The sequence below is a fragment of the Hippopotamus amphibius genome, chromosome 10, assembly GCF_030028045.1.
Source record: "Hippopotamus amphibius kiboko isolate mHipAmp2 chromosome 10, mHipAmp2.hap2, whole genome shotgun sequence".
NCBI classification, from domain to species: Eukaryota; Metazoa; Chordata; class Mammalia; order Artiodactyla; family Hippopotamidae; genus Hippopotamus; species Hippopotamus amphibius.
The window spans coordinates 5,960,949-5,978,054 of record NC_080195.1 but is presented as its reverse complement, the minus strand read 5'-3'; the positions used below and the strand labels follow the sequence as shown (position 1 = coordinate 5,978,054).

At 43.3% G+C, this 17,106-nt stretch overlaps 1 protein-coding gene across 1 annotated transcript in view; it reads left to right on the top strand.

The window, feature by feature from the left end:
• Positions 1–607: 607 nt before the first annotated feature.
• GPM6A (glycoprotein M6A) overlaps positions 608–17,106 on the top strand; it is a 262,782-nt gene continuing 246,283 nt past the window's right edge. Inside the window, exon 1 of the mRNA XM_057697891.1 lies at positions 608–699. Coding sequence (XP_057553874.1) covers positions 696–699 — 4 coding nt within the window. The 5' untranslated portion in view covers positions 608–695. The remainder of the gene's footprint in view (positions 700–17,106) is intronic.

Below are 17,106 nucleotides of genomic sequence, written 5' to 3'. Positions count from 1 at the left end.
TTTCAGCACTATCTTCTGCTGCTTGCACCGAGTCATTTATTTTCCAGGTGACTGCTGCATATTATGACTGCCTGTGTGTGTGTCTGTGTGTGTCTTTTAGGACTTTATAGCCTTGCCAGGTTACAGAAACAAAAATATTTAACCGAGAAGAAAGAAGACAGAAATTCAGGGAGAATTTTCTCTTCCTGTTACCTTAATATTGTTATTAGAGGGAAAACTGGTATACTGAAACCAAGGGAAGATTTCAGGGAATGTAAAAATCATCCTGTCAAACTCTTCTGCAATCATCTCTCCTGGTCTCCACGGTAGGGATTATCATCTTGGCTGCCCGGTCATCCGTGGGGCGCTGAGACGGTGCAGGTGCGTGATGTGTATTTACCGTATTCCAGCGGGAGGCGTTTGCACGGGGCTCGCCGGGACAGGAGCGGGGCGGGGAGGGGGCCCGGGGAGGGGGCCCGGGGAGGGGCGCGGCGGGAAGGCGAGGCCGCAGCCAGTCGCCCGCGGAGCAGGTGGGAAGAGGGAGGGGTCTGCGCGGCCGCGGCGGATCCAGGAGCCCGGGCGCCGGCTCGGCTGGGAGGGGCGAGGCTGTCACTCGCCGCGGCGCGGGGAGCAGGAGAGGCGCGCGGAGCACTTGGCCCCGCGCTGCGCCGGCCGCTCGCGCTCCGGAGGGGCCGCCGAGCAGGGCACGCGGCGCCATGGGTGAGTGTGGGCGCGCGGGTGGCCCGGGGCTCGGCGTCGGGGGCGGGTGTGACGGGAGGAAAGCGGGTGTGGGTCGGCCTCGGGTTGCATCCCTCGCCGCCTCCCCCGTCCATCTCTGGACTCGTCCTGGGAGCCAGGCGGCGGGGCTGGGTGGCACCTGGAGGCGGGCGCCGGGGGTCGCCGCGCGGGGGTGGCCGGGGGGGGGGCGGCTGTCCCCACGTGTGCCCCATCTCAGTGTGCGGCTCGGGGAGCGAGGGGAGACGCGGCTCGAGGCATGGGAACTTCGTGCAACTTCCAATCGCACAGGTTTGCGTCCGGGCCGGCGCCGGGCAGGGCGAGTTGGGGACACTTTCTAGCCCCCCCCCCCCCAAAGTGCCACCGTTGCTCAAAAGGCTTGCAGTGGAGGCTGGAGGCTGACCTTCCTGCAGCAGAGCTGGGCGGGTGGCGAGGGAGAAGGGGCGCCCGACCCGGCCCAGGTCCCCGGGCGCTGGGGCGCGCGCGCGGCTGCGCTCGAGTTTCCAGAAGGAGCGCCCCCGCGCCGGAGTTTGGCGGCGGCAGCTGGGACGGCCCCGGGAATAGGGGGTGGGGGGGGACCGGGCGCCCGAGGTGGTGGCGTCCCACGGGGAGAGCGGGGCGCGGAGCGCAGGGATCACGGGTCCTGCAGGCGCGGGCCGGCGCGGGCCGGCCGCCGGAGGGAGCCCCGCGGGGCTGCTTTCCGCGGTTGCTGAGGAGCGATCCTCCTGCCGGGCAGCCGGGGCCGACTCTTCAAGGCCAGTGTTCTGCTTGCTTCCCGGCCAAGTCCATGACGCCCCTCCCCCGGCCTCTCCCTTGTCCTTTGTTGTGAGGGATTTCTTACAGAGTAAAGGAGGCCTTTGGGGTTGACGGGCTCGGGTGGAAATTCCTGAGTTCCCACAGGCTCCAGGGTGAGGGGCGGCTTTGACTGCTAATCGGTGGAGTTTACAGACACCGGCCAACTTGGAAGAAAGGAAAAGTGAGAATGCCGAGGACATTTTTGCCTATGAATGTTAATTGTGGTCAAGACATTCGTAGTGTCTTGTATGACTCTGGAAAAGTTTTAGACCCCCTTTTAGGGCCTTTGGATAAAACGGTGTTGCAGAGGATGTGCAGCGTGAACTGCCTTTAAAAGTTTTCTGACACAGAACGAATATTTTCAAGTTAAAAAGGAAAGATAAAGCATTTTCCCAAGTATGGCAGAATGAGTTTCAGACTTTCTTTCTCCCTTCCTCCCTCTGTCCCTCCCTGCCTTCCTTTCTTCCGTTCTACATGGGCATATAGACGCTTGTTAGAGTAGCACATAGAGGGGAAAAGTTCTCATAAATGGAAAACCAAGAAAATTGACTTATGTAATCTATTCACTGTACTAAAAGCATTAAGATGCTATTTGGACCCAACATAAAATCTCTAGAAAGAACGACATTGTTTGCCTTGAAACCTTAAGCTTGAGTGGACACTCTATCAAAGGATAAGGTACACATAATTTTGAAGTTTATTATTTCTCTAGCTTGCATTTCCAAACTAGAATGAAAACAGTTGGTCTTGGCTTTTACTTCGACACCCTGGGTAAGTTACACGTGATCCCAGGTTACAGGAGAGTGTTCTCCTGGAGAGGAGGTGGAGTTAGCACCTGAGCGCTTCTGATAATCCTGAGCTTGCAGACTTCTCTATCCCACCTGTAAACTGACAGATACCCCAAATTTGTCTCTTCCTTTTTCTGCCAGGAATGCACTGTGTTTTCCTATTGTAATTGAGGTCACCAAGAACTCTTGCAGGTGTCAGATGGCTAGTAGGGGAGAGTGGGTAGAGGAAGCAAGTGAAGAGAACCCTGAGGTCAGGGAAGTAGAGAAAAGAACAGGTGGGTAGCGCTAGAGTGAGAGCGTGAGGCCAGGACAGTGACCCAGACACGCGGTCCACAAATAGGAAGAGCCAAGGAAGGAGCCGAGGGGGTCGATGAGAGAAGGAAGGAAGGAAATCTATCCAGAAACTAGAGAGAAAACACTTGGTCACTTAAGGTCACCTTTCCCCTCTTCTTTTAATTTACTTGTGAAACATGCGGAACTTCATTACTTAGAACTTCTTTTATTTGGAGGCAGCAGGGGTGAGGTTTTCGCGTTGGAGTCCAGATTGCTAGGATAAAGGGGAAAGCAGTGTGGCCGAATGCCTGAGTATGCCAGCAAGCTGAGTCCATCTTTTTCCGATGTCATGACAACGGAAATTTATCATTTAAAGAAAGGAAGATGGTGCTCTAGGGGTGAAGGTAGCAATCAGTTCTTGCCTGGCTCAGAAGAAGAAATCCGTCCTCTAGCATCGTGGCAGAATGAGAATAATTGGGTAATCAAATATTCTGAATAATTGATAGTCACCATGTTTATAATACACAAGGCTAATTGTCAACAAAAGTTATCTGCAGAGTGGGCAAGTTGAGATTTTGGTGTCCCTTGCTTCCTTCTTTTATCTTCTTTCCTCAGTGATGCCTTCAGCTTATCTAGGTGTGGAGCAGGCTTTACCTCTGCCCAAGTTTTGCTCTCCCCAAAGGAGATGATGGAGTATTTCCTACTGAAAAAATGCAGGGCTAAGAATATTTATATTTTAGCTGCAAGATTAACTTAACTTTAACCTGCACGTCTCTAATTATGAAATGTAAGACTCCAGTGTGAGATAGGTGGGGGAATATTTTACATTTCTCCTCTGACCACATCACTTACTGTTCTTTGTTTTATTTAAAAAGTGATGTTGAGCATTATGTCATTCTATAGATATTAAAGTTTCACAAAGGGAGTGGTTTTGAACCTGGTGGTATTTGGAGAGATATGAAGGGTTTGGGAAGGGAAGGTGTAAGGGGCCCCTTCTCAGAGCAGGAGGGAGTTTGAGGAGCAGTAAGATGTGGACCCGCGTCGACAGGGTGGGACTTGATTTTGGAGAGCCTTCAAAAGCCAGAGGAATTTAGAATTTATGTAATAGGAAATAGGGAATCATGGGATGTTCTTGAGCAGAGAGGAATTGTAATGAAATTAGTGTTTAAGGACGATAAACTGAGCAGTGTGTTTTGTAAGAAAGGAGATAAATTGGAGAGGACAGAACTAGTTCTCACAGCCATCCTGAAATGACACGGTACATGTCTAGTTCAGTTCTAGGGGAGTAGGGGCAGTAGTGGACATGGAGAAAAAAAAAAAGATGGATGAATGATATTTCTAATGAAAAGTTAAAATTAGGAAATTAAGCAATAAAGAAGAGAAGGAACACGAGGTATTTTCTGGAGATTTGAAACCTTGAGGATTGATGATATAGTAGGTCCTCTGGTAGGGTATTTAAAGGATAAAACAGATGGTTTATTTTCTGGATGCTTTGGACAGAAGATTGATTTCATTTTTGAAATGTTAATTAAAAGGTGATGGCTAGACATGTAAACACAAATGTTAGTAGATTGGAAACATATAGTGAGAAATTAATCAGAGCGCAAGAACAAGAAGGAAAATAAAGATTAGAAGGTCACCAACCTTTGGTGAGAGATAAACCCATATAGTGAATTATCTGTTTGGAGGTGGAAGTATAGGGAGGGCTGGTTGAGGGAAAGGGAAGGAGGATAAACACTGTTTGCAGGAAGAGAAACATAGTCACATAATATGTATCAATGCCCTAAAATTAGAACAGTGAAAGGTACCCTCGTTAACATTCAGTGTTAGAGCTAGGAGTCCGCAAATTTTGACAAGAGGAGAACATCAGACAAAAATGTTTTGCTGTCCTTCAGTTTCAGTAAAAACGGACTTGATTCAGGATCTGTAAAATTATTTGCAAATATAGGCCAAGAATAAAGAGACATGGCATTGTCTTGAACTCACACTTTTTGTTTTCAGGAAAGTATGACCCCCTACAGGCAATTATGAGTAAGGTACAAAGAGCCAAGATATGAAGTAGGAGAAGAAAATGATGATCTTTGGGTGGATTTTGCAAATCTTGGGGATACTCTTTCCTCCCTTGTCTGATGAGGGGTCAGGCATGATTCTGTAGATTAATGTAGCTCAGATCTTGATTTAATAACAATTAGAGGGAAAAAAAATATGTAAAAAGATAAGCTTGAGCTATTTCCATTAAACAAATCAAGAACGTTTGAAAGATGCTAGCCTACTAGATAAAACTTTTTAAGGGTCAGTTGGCCTCTCGTATGTTATATTCCCTAGAAAATTTTAAGTCTGATAGTCTGAACCTGAGCAGAGGAAGATAAACTAATATTCTGGTTACCTTTGCTTCAAACAACTATGCCCATAACTAGTGAATTAAAACAATCATTTGTTCTCATCTCTCATGGTTCTGTGGGCTGACTGCTGAGCGATTCTCATTTGAGGTTTGCTGCTTTGCAGTTCAGTATCTACTGGGGGTTCAGGCACCTGAAGACTTGACTGGGCTGGTTGTCTAAAGTAGCTCCCACCTGTAGCTGACAATTGATGCTGGCTGTTGGCTGGGACTTCGGGTGGGGCTGCCTCCAAGGGGCTTGGAGTTTTCACAGCATGGTGGCTGGGTTCCAAGAGGGAACATCCCTAGAAAAGTGTTCCAAAAACAAACAAACAAACAAACCCAGGCAGAAGCGGCAAGGCTTCCTGTAACCTGGAACATCTTAGGCCCCAGAACCTCACTTCAGCTGCATTCTAACGGTCACAAAAATCATTAAGGACGGTCACATTCAAGGGGAGAGGCTTTAGACCCCCGCCTCCTGCTGCCAGGAGCAGTGTGCTTCTTCAAGGAGAGAAGGAATTGAGGTAGCCAGCTACTTGATCTCATTCCTAAAAGAGATGTCTTGTGAGTGTGTTTCAGAATATAGACAGCGTCAGGTTTACGACTGAAAATTTGACATAAGTTTTCTGAAACACGTGGTAAAGGATTGAAACTTCAGTTAGAACGATGAAGAAGTCCAGATAGTCATACTAAAAAGTTTCACAGTAAAAGATTTGAGTGTGGAAATTCATGCCTGAGTGGAAATGCTGGGATAAGCTCTACTCAGAATAATTTCAAATATGATCAGCTAATATTTCTTATTTTATTTTGAAGTTTCTAAGGCTAATGTAAATTGCTGTTTATTTTACTTAAATTTGAGTTTGTGTCATAAATTGGAAGGTAGGTCAATTAGCATAAATCGCTTATACACTAGCCTCTTGTCACAGTAAACTAAATGCTTTGTAGTGAAGTGTTCAGAAGCTTGCTTTATTTTTCAAGGACGTGTTAACTGTATAAAATACATAATTGGAATTTGTATGGTGCAACCAAAAATAAGTGTAGTCTTGATTTTTTGAAAGATATGTTTCTAAATTAAACCTGTAAGATTCAGTAAATGTAAATCTCATTTTACTATTTTTAACAGGAGAGTCAGAGCTGTCACTTATGATGACAAAAATATAGGTCTTTCTCCTAGACAGTCGAAAAACAAAGAAAAATTAGGGTAAATGAGATGGGTTTAAAGTCAAGGATGGAATTAATTTCAGCCTAGAAACTTAGAGGCCTTAAAAAAGAATTAGATTCTGTTTCAACCTGACCGATTTGAGGTCATTCTATTTTCAACTGCTTGACAAGAGGTGAAGAAATGAGGATAGATAATGTGAAGCCACAGAGTCCGGGCACAGCAGTCTCGACGTGGCAGACAAACAGAACCACATCTTCACAAGAAATAAAGGCCTGACCTAAATAACCAGTAGAAGCGGGATAATGCCTGAGGAGTTCAGAAGGTACTGTGACGTGGAGTTAGATTCTTCTTTAGTTTGTTGAGATAACCTGTCAAAATAGTCACTCACTTTCTCTGCAATGCATGAGATCTACCCAAACTGTATCGTGGTAGTGAAATAAACATCTCTTGCTGTTTCTGTAAGACTTCTTGTCCTAGAACCTCTCAGTTTATTGTCTAAAAAGAATAAGTTAGAGAATATGTTGAATACTAATTTCTGGATCCTACTGCCAAGATTCAAGTTCAGAAGGTTTGGGCTTGACAGGTGGACCTGCAGTTCTAACGTGCGGTTCCGCCAGTGTGGAGGATGAAGCCTGGGGCACACTTCGAGAACTAGCTCTTCCAGAAGGCCTCTGTCCCCCGTCACGCCGGCTGAGCGCAGTGACAGCTGCTCCCCCTCGCTGTGTCTTATTGAGACTTACCCTGATTAAGTCTCTATATAGCTGCTCTTCCCTTCCTTACCAGTCACTTCTTAGCCTATGATGGGGGTTCAGCTCTCCAGAGTTTACTACACGCTCGCTCTAAAAGTTACTAATGATTTCCCATCTCATGGTTTCCAGCACGCCTCACGTGCACATCACTCCCGAAGCCGTGTCCCTGTGCGCCACGCAGCCGCCCCCCGCGTGCTCCAGCCTCAACACGTGCAACACGGGATTCGTCCTTCCCGGATCTGGCTGGTTCCCTCCCCTCGTCCTCGGCCCTCTTCCTCCTCTTCCTTTTGCCTGATGACTCGAACACACCGGGCCTTGTCGAGCTGATGTCATTACACCTCTGACCGTCCGCACTGTCCCATCCTGTGTCATTGCAGCTGCTTCCTGCCAGTTCCTCACCCCCTCCAGCCTGGGCCTCAGTGGTCTTTCCACGGCCAGGTACGTCCCCTCTTTATGTCCTCCCAAACCACCCCCACGTGATAAGCAAATCGCCCCCTCAAGCCCAGCTCCTGTCATGCCTCTGGTCCTCCCCAGCTGCATTTCCTGCTGTTACCGCCCGTGCATTTTATCCCTACAGACCAATTTCACCTCATCCCCTTCAGCCTTCTCTCACCTCCAACTGTTTGATGGGACGTGTTTCTACTCCATGGGGCGGCCTTTCTGTCTCCCAGTAGAAATACAGAACTATTGATCCTTCATTCACTCAGCTTAAACATATTTCGTGCAGGAAAAATGTCCACGATCTGCCCAGCTTAGTGTTTCCCAAAACATGGGCTATACGCTAGGGACATGCAAAGTATTTTTATTTTATATGTTTCACGAATACCTCTACACTATTTAATATGTGCCATGCACTATTTTAAATGCTTCGTAAATGCTTTAGTAATTTAATCCTCGAAACAGTCCTATGATGTACGTATTATTATCACCATCTTCATTTTTACACAGAGAGGTTTAAAACATTTTCTCAATGTAACGTAACTAGTAAACTAGTTTACGAGGATCTGAATTCTGGCCATCTGGCTCCAGAGAGCCTGTGTTATACGGCCTTCCCATTTTAGGTGGCTCAGGGACATGGCATTAAATAAAGTTGAATGTTATGGTGATAACGTTATTCTCATCTCAGTATTCTTTCAATACTTTTGATTGTCAAAAAGAAATCTTAATTTAGTGTTATTAGTTATATTCATTTCACAGCCATTACCATAACAGATCTCCCTTGACATAACATGATAAAGGCATCCAGATTTAAGTAAACTGAGAGCTAAAGTGGTACTCAAGTCAAAAAAAGGTCGAACAATTAAAGAGTATCAATGGTATTTCAGAAATTCCCCCTTTATAATAAAGAGAGGGCAAGCTCTAGACCTTGAGCCTTTGGTAATGATTGCTTTTAAGATAAGAAATACTGGCTTTCTATTTATGGTAGAGATTTAAAGTTTTATTTAAAATATATTTTAGTAAAAATGTAAATTGTATTTTAAAATATCAAGTAAATGAGAGTAATGATGGGACTTAAATATGGAGCAAACCATATACCTGGAGGCAATTTGGTACCGTAGAAGTAGTTAAAACATAAGTATTTCAGCCCACCCAACCCTACCCACCGTCATTCCCTCCCATCAGGAAGCACGCACAAGCCTCCTAGATAGCTTCCTCCACAAGAGGACAGACAGCAGTATCAAGCAGTATCAGCAGTATTTCATCTTGTGGAACTGAAAACCACAGCCACAGAAAGATAGAGAAAATGAAAAAGCAGAGGGCTTTGTGCCAGAGAAAGGGACAGGATAAAACCCCAGAAAAACAACTAAATGAAGAGGAGATAGGCACCATTCCAGAAAAAGAATTCAGAATGATGATGTTGAAGATGATCCAGGACTTTGAAAAAAGACTGGATGCAAAGATCGAAAAGTTTACCAAAGACCTAGAAGAATTAAAGAGCAAACAAACTGAGATATGCAACACAATAACTGAAATGAACAACACACTAGAAGGAACCAACAGCAGATTAACTGAGGCAGAAGGGCGATTAAGTGACCTGGAAGACAGAATGGTGATAATCACGGATGTGGAAAAGAATAAAGAAAAAAGAATGAAAAGAACTGAAGACAGCCTAAGAGACCTCTGGGACAACATTAAACGCACCAACATTCATATTATAGGGGTCCCAGAAGGAGACGAGAGAGAGAAAGGACCCGAGAAAATACTGGAAGAGATTATAGTTGAGAACTTCCCTAACATGGGAAAGGAAATAGCTAGCCAAGTCCAGGAAGCGCAGAGAGTCCCAGGCACGATAAACCCAAGGAGAAACACACCAAGACATATAGTAGTCAAACTGACAAAAATTAAAGACAGAGAAAAGTTATTAAAAGCAACAAGGGAAACATGACAAGTAACATACAAGGGAATTCCCATCAGGTTAACAGCTGATTTCTCAGCAGAAACTCTGCAAGCCAGAAGGAAGTGGCATGATATATTTCAAGTGATGACAGGGAAGAACCTACAACCAAGAATACTCTACCCAGCAAGGATCTCATTCAGATTCGACAGAGAAATCAAAAGCTTTACAGACAAGCAACAGCTAAGAGAATTCAGCACCACCAAACCAGCCCTACAACAAATGCTAAAGGAACTTCTCTGAGCGGGAAACAGAAGAAAAGGACCTACAAAAACAACAACAAAACAATTAAGAAAATGGTAATAGGAACATACATATTGACAATTACCTTGAATGTAAATGGACCAAATGCACCAACCAAAAGACACAGCCTGGCTGAATGGATACAAAAACAAGACCCATATATATGCTGTCTACAAGAGACCCACTTCAGACCTAGGGACACATACAGACAGAAAGTGAGGGGGATGGAAAGAGATATTCCATGCAAATGGAAATCAAAAGAAAGCTGGAGTAGCAATACTCATATCAGATAAAATAGACTTTAAAATGAAAAATGTTCCAAGAGACAAGAAAGGACATTACATAAAGATCAAGGGATCCATCCAAGAAGAGGAGGTAACAGTTGTAAACATATATGCCCCCAGTATAGGAGCCCCTCAATACACAAGGCAAATGCTAATGACTATGAAAGAGGAACTGCAAGGCAGAAATAGAGACACAGGTGTAGAGAACAAACACATGGACACCAAGTGGGGAAAGCGGGGAGGGTTGGGGGGGAATGAATTGGGAGATTGGGACACCAAATTGTACAGTCTAAATATATGCTGTTTACTTTCTGTTAATTGTATCTCAATAAAAGTTCTTAAAAAAAACATAATTATTTCAGTAAATTTTTATCCTAATTTATCCACTAATTAGCCATGAAACTTGGGCACTTTTGTCGCTTAACCTTCTGGGCGTCAATGCATAATTGGTGGGGATAAAGCCAACAATATTTATCTTACAGGGATGTTTGTAAAAAAAAAAAAAGGGCGGTATTTGAAAAAAGCTTTGAATGTACGCAGGTGAGTCAAAAATTATCTGCGCTCTGGATATATTAAAACTTCTATGAGTTCTACAGCCAGAGTGTGGATAAATTCTACAGCCAGAGTGCAGATAATATTTGACTCACCCTCATAATACACGCTGAGTAGAGTATTCTGTTTTGACACATTGATAGAATATGGCAAAAACCGTGAATACAGGGGCACAAGTGCCTGGAATTTGGTAAACACCGCATCTAATGAAAGTCTACCTTTTCTGTTCACTCTCAGTGCTTCACCTCTGCATCTGTTACGCTTAGTTGTGGGTGTGTATTCTCTCCCCCATTCTTTGAGGTGACGTCCAGATTCTGAAGGCAGCACCTTCCAGGTAATTGGCAAAAACCCAACAAACACTCACTCGTATGCTGTTTGCCTAACACTGTTACCGCCCTAATTTTGCAGACAGTTACGAAAACACTAAATTTGACTCTTAGTGATGAAAAATATGTTTAGAATTATTCATGGCAGAAGACGGGAAACAAGGCACAACTGTGCAGTGACAGGGGTAGAGATGTGGTCCCCGATGAGGCGGGAAACATGAAGGCAAAAGCCCTGGAAGAATCCTCTGAAAACAGGCGAGACAGAGTTAGTGCGACCACAGGTGAGTCCAAGGAGGACAGCGTTTTGAGAAAGCAGGGACCTGCAGCATCTAGTGCAACAGAAGGAAGAAAAGAGGAGTGACATTTCTTTTGCATCGATGGCTTTTTCATTAATATAAGCCCATTGAAATTACCGTACTTTTAATAAAGGGGTGAAAGTTCAAGCCTGCTCTCATGGAGCAGATTTCAAGGACTAAAAGGACGAAAGAGGATGGAGGGAAGAAGGGGACAGAGGAAGGAGAGAGGAAGAAAGAATGAATTTGGGTGGCTCCACAGTCAAAAGAAGATTTTTATCAGGTAGAGAAGAACTGCAAGAATTCCTTCCTATTTTAAGAAAGGGGGCGTGGCCTCGGGGAGAGGCATGCCTGCTGCTGCCTTGGAATGTCAGGATCCCTGGGCAACAGCGTGCAGAGTGGTTACTCACGGGGACCAGTTGGTATTACTCAAACAGCTTTTAAAGTAAAATATATATATATATTTTGTCTATAAAAATGTTTGGTGACATTTGAGGATTTTTTCTTTTTTTAAGTGAAAGACCATGCTTCTTGATTGCTATAAATTTTGTTATAATATATCCAGTAAAGATGTTGTAACTTGTCTGTTTTGACACACATATTGTGTTTATTTTTCTCGTATTTTATTAATACAGGATATTTATAACTTTAATATTAAGAATATATAGCTAAACATATGATGTGTCTTCAAACAGTTAAACGAAGCAACAGAGATGAAGCTTAATGTGGTTAACTATTCCCTAGACCAGAAATCTCCTGATTTCTATGTGGTTCCTCTCCTAGCTCTACTGTTCCCTTTTCCCTCAGGTGTAAGTGAAAGACTTGGATTAAGTGGCCTATGGGATTCCCTTCAGGTCTAAATGCCCATAAGCTGATAAACAAGTAAGCAAAAAGAATAAATATGACATTTTGATGAGGATGGTTTCATTGCAGTGGTTCGGAGATGGCAAGCAGGTCTGTCCTTACTCGTTTCTTTCCGGTTTCAAGCTAGACTTTCTAACAAAGAAGGTTCAGCCACAAGATGTTGGTATTTTTCTTTCTACGGCCTTAGGTATGTGTTTTTATACTTAACAAATGAGGATAAAGGGACAATTGAAACAAAATAAAACACCAAACCTACAATATTTCCAGAAGTTATCTCAGGCTTCGTTAGGCTACATTGCTCTTGTGGAATTCATTATATATCGTTATTAATACATCATTAATAAGTGACGGAACTGGTTGATGTATTTTAACTTGTAGGTTTGTATTCCTCATGCTGGTAGAATCCTAAACTTTTGAAGTATGTGGCTCTCTTTGTATGGGTGGGGAATTTTCTTTGATTTGTTTAATTTTTATGTGTGTGAGTACACAATAGTGTCCTGTGAGGTTGTTACACTTCAAAAGGAATCACTTTGCAAGTCTTAGAACTGGTTTTTTAACCATTAGCAATGTTCTCTGCTGGTGAAAAATACCACCATAGTTAAATCCTGGTCTGTGAGTCCCAAACAAACATTTTTTATAAAAGAAATATTAGAGCACAAAGAAGGAGATGACATATGATAATGTAAAATAAAATATGAAAATCAAACATAACTTACTGCTGGCTTATTCCTCCTGGGTGTCATATTTTGTGTTTGTTATTTCTTTTGTTAGAAACAAATATGTAAGAGAAGTGCTGAAATGGAATTGCATTTTCAAAGAATGCTTAAGACCAAATACACAGTAATATATTTATCTTAGTAGACATTTCTATTATTGAGGTAAGTCAGCTATCTACTTCAGTCTAGACTTGAAGCACAGAGAACAGACATTGGCTACTCAGGGAGTTTTCTGCAGTTCTGTTTCAGTTTTTCTACGAAACAGTACAAAAAGCACAAAAATTCATGATGAGGTGCTACATAGATGTGTGACAAAGATCCATTATTGTCCTGTTTTGCACATTCTTCCCTTCCTAAAGAAAGATTTGCAAAGAAGAGTATAATTTTGTTTGTTAATTACAGATGAGAAAGTAAATTCAGGGTGACAAGTCTCTAGAGAAGAAAAATCCAGAGCAACTATTAACATTGAGTGCACAATTTGTAAGTAATTGGTTCCTTAGGTATAAATGAGGTAGCGATCACTAGAAAAATTAGTATTATTAATGTTTCAATCTTTCCACAGCAATTACCTTAATAAACTTCCTTTTACATAATATGGTAAATACATCCTGTTTAAATAAATTGGGAGGTAAAGTGATACTCAACTCAAAGGAGGTAAAAAAAATTTTTAAATACTCGTATCTCATTGTATCATACTAAAATCATCATTGCGGCAGAATCATTGTGCCTGAGGCCACCAGCACTTCCATAGTAAAATAATGCTCTGCATTGCATACTTGACATTACTAGAGAGGAGATCTTAAGCTTCTCACCATGGAGAGGAGGTGACCGTGTGACATAATGGATGTGCTGACTAACTTAATTGTGGCCTCCGTTCACAATGTCTGCCTCTCTCACCACGTGGAATACTTCAAATATATACAGTTTTATTTGCCAATTATATCTCATTACAGCTGAAAAACTTAAAGTAAAAAACTAAATTAAAAAAAGAGTACTGCTCCCTATAAAGCAGCCTCTTAAGTATATTTTAATACTGATTTCACGAACAAGTATTTCCTCTGGGTGAACCACATGCCTGCCCTTCTACACGTAGTGACAGCAAAGGATGCAGAGTGACTATAATTTCTGCTCCAAAAAGATTCATGTGTTAATTTGGAGATACAATGCTCACACACACGGAAAACGATTTGAGAATTTGAGAAAATTAAATAACGGAGATCGAGACTAATGTAATAATTGCTAAAGCCACGGGTCCAGATCGGAAGAGACCAGTGGAGGCCGCGGTCATCGGGGAGGTTTTCTGAATGAGGGACCTTGAAGAGAACCTGGACGTTGTGTGATTCTGTCAGAAGGTAGGGTGGTAGTGGGTGGGTGGTAGTGGGTAGAGTGATGGTGGGTAGGGTGGTGTAGTGGGTGTGTGGTAGTGGGTGTGTGGTAGGGTGGTAGGGGGTAGGGTGGTGGTGGGTGGCAATGGGTGGGGTGGTAGGGGGTAGGTGGTATAGTGGGTGGGCGTAGCCCAGGAGGAGCAGGTGCAAAGCTGTGGAGGTGGGGTGAGCGTGTTCTGGGGCCCACCCGAGTCTGCTTCTCCCCTAGCTCTCTTTTCACGAAGGCTGCTAGCTTTTCCACTCTCCGTGACCTCCGGACTGGGACGTGGGGTCCCACCCTGATAGAAGTCTGCCTCTTTGATGTTCAGGCTGTTTGTTACTTCACTTGCTGCTTGAGCTCTGCAGTGGACTGACTTCCTGCCACTCCGGTTCATTTATAGAGTATGCCGTCAGCTCTTTTGTTCTCTTACTGTGTCCCCCCCAGATCGTATACGCATGTTTGGCCCACGTGGGTGACCTTTCAGGACTAGTCATTTCCACTGCCGCTACGCTCCCTCAACCCTGGCTCTCATAACTCACCCCTGGATTCTGTCATTAAGTGGGATTAACTGAGTATGTAACTTAAAAGCAGTTGTGCTCAGAGCATCAGTAACATTGCACAGCACCAGAGGGCGTGATTCGCATCAGGCTATGCATGTCCCAAGGGCTTCCTGTAGTGTAGAACAGGTGGGAATGGTGCCCCAGCAGTGGGCAGAGTAGGGTCTACCAGTCACAGCATCTTATCCTCTGTTCCCTCACGCTGTTATTGCATCTCTAAACCTTCTCCTTGTCCTCCTAGAGCCCTGACAGCCTCCTTTGCTTTCCCTCTGCTCCAGCCCATCATTGCTTCCCTTCTATTCAGTCCTGGCCCAGAGCCCCAACCATGCTTTTGCAAATATTCTTAACTCCCTTGATCGTTTGTCCAAGAGCCTGGATTATTGCAGCACAGACCCAAGGAAGGCTCATATAAGGATTGAGAAAATGGTTCTAGTGCATGATGGTGCAGTTGTAGCATTTCAGCCAGGGAGTGATAAGGAAATTAGGAGATTTTGTTACAGTGGTAGCAGAAAGGAAGGAAATATGAGAGAGAATGAAAAGAAAGACTCTCTTTTTGTCTGTTAGAATACCAACCAGAAGAAGGTATTCTGATGAAAGAGAGGAAAAAGCCATCACAAATGAGCATAAACAAACTGAAAATATTCACAGTTCAGGCAGCTGCCAATTAACTAAACTTTATATATCAAATCCCATGTTACTAAATAGGAGGAGGATCTGGTATGACTTCTATCAAGCCCAAGGATTCAGAATTGCTGTGTGGATCTACTTGTCCAGAGGGATGCTTTGTTACTTCCTGCTACCCATGTGGTCCTCCCTAGAAACTGTGTAAGCTGACAGATTTGCCAGATGAAAGAGTATTTTACTAAGATTAGGCAACTGGCTTCCTTCCCTATCTAAATAGAACCTTCAAACAAGCTCATAAGATCCAGTTTCCCACTATGGGGATATGTGTATAAAAACAGATGATTGAACTTGGTGTACCCCCCCAAAAATAATAAATAAATTAAAAACAACAACAACAACAAAAAGATCCAGTTTCCCACTGACTGTGATATAGTCAGAAATTTATAAAATTTGACTCAGAGATGCAAGGACATCTGCTTAATTATAAATGAAATAATGTAATTCCACATATTTAATCACAGACTATAACTTAATGGACAATTATGCTATTCAAAACAAATTGAAAAATTACACATTTGAAATTTTATATATCAAAGAGTGCGATATAGGTAAGTATTGATAATGACAGGACACCAACAGGTTTTCATCCCAGATTGTTTAGCATTATACAATATTTTCTCCTTTTTCATGTTTTTATACTTAATATGCATGAATTGAGGTGAAGGGCAAAGGAGAAAGATCCTTTCTCTTAACACCTTTAATTTCACATTCTTACCTGTAGGTCTGCCTCATTCTAGGCCTTTCTTCTATTTCTTTTCTCTTTTGCCACTCTGGTTCCCCCCCCCCCCCTTTCCTGCTCATTTCCTTGGCTTTTAAAGTTCAAAATAATGACTATTGGAAGAAGGCTATATCGTTGGGGTTGAAAGACTCATTCAGTTCTCTCCCATCTTCTATGTAAGGGACTGACCCAACGCAACATAGTTAAAATAAAAACCCTGTGTAATTACAACAAAGCATTCTGGGTAGGTGAATTAAAAAAAAAAACTAGTTGGATATCTGTAGTGATGTCTTTTCATTTTCCACTGACGCGTTCTTAAATTGGTACGCGGTGCCACACGCAGGTGAAGCTCTAGATGCAGATGTCTGCAGGGAGTGTCTCTCCACCTCGGCTGCCCTATAGCACCGGCAGTCGTGACTCGGATCTTCCAGTTCCCGCACGGACTGCAGAATCGAGGTGCAAGTAGCTGTTTGCTCTCGAGTCCAGCCAGTCCTTCTGTCTTCTTGGTCGCTGGCTTTCTTCTTCCGTCCCCGTGGCTGTAGCTCACTGTTTATTTATTGGGTGTTGAGTATGAGAAGACATCCAGCCTTTGATCACTGACCACAAATTAGAGCAATGAGCATGCCCATCACGGTACAGCGGGTATAATCTTTGGCTGTTTAGGCTCTTGGCTGGCTTGCTGCCCTTTACTGTCCTGAAAGTTTGAGAAATCTGATGGCTTTGTGGGTTGTTGTTTTCCTATTCTTATTAACACTCGCCAACCCTTTTGTCATGTAGCTTTAGAGCCATGACAGCTTCTAGGTCAGATTTCAGTTTTGATCCCTGCATCTTTAGAAGTAAAGCTAAGAACTAAACTAGCCATTTCCTCCAGTGATGGGAAAGACTGCTGATGAAACTGCATGCTGGCCGTTGGAGTCATAGCAACAAGTCCTACTTCCTACCTTTTAAGAATCTCAATTAAGTTTCTTTAGTCTTTGAATATCTAACTACAAAACGTTTAATTTCCTAGGGAAAGTGAATATGTTCTTTCCTTGGAGAACAGCACCGTAGAGTTAATTAAGCATTCCTTCCCGAGGTTTATTTGTGAACTAAGCCAGAAATTATTTGAACTCCTTCTTTCTTCTTTTTTTCCCTCCAGTTTTCATAATTAGGCTTTCCAGTGGACTTAATCTTTTAATTTTAAAATGATTAATTGCCAAGTTGTTAGGTACCATTGCTTGGGTTGCAAAGATAAACATACCCAGCGATAAT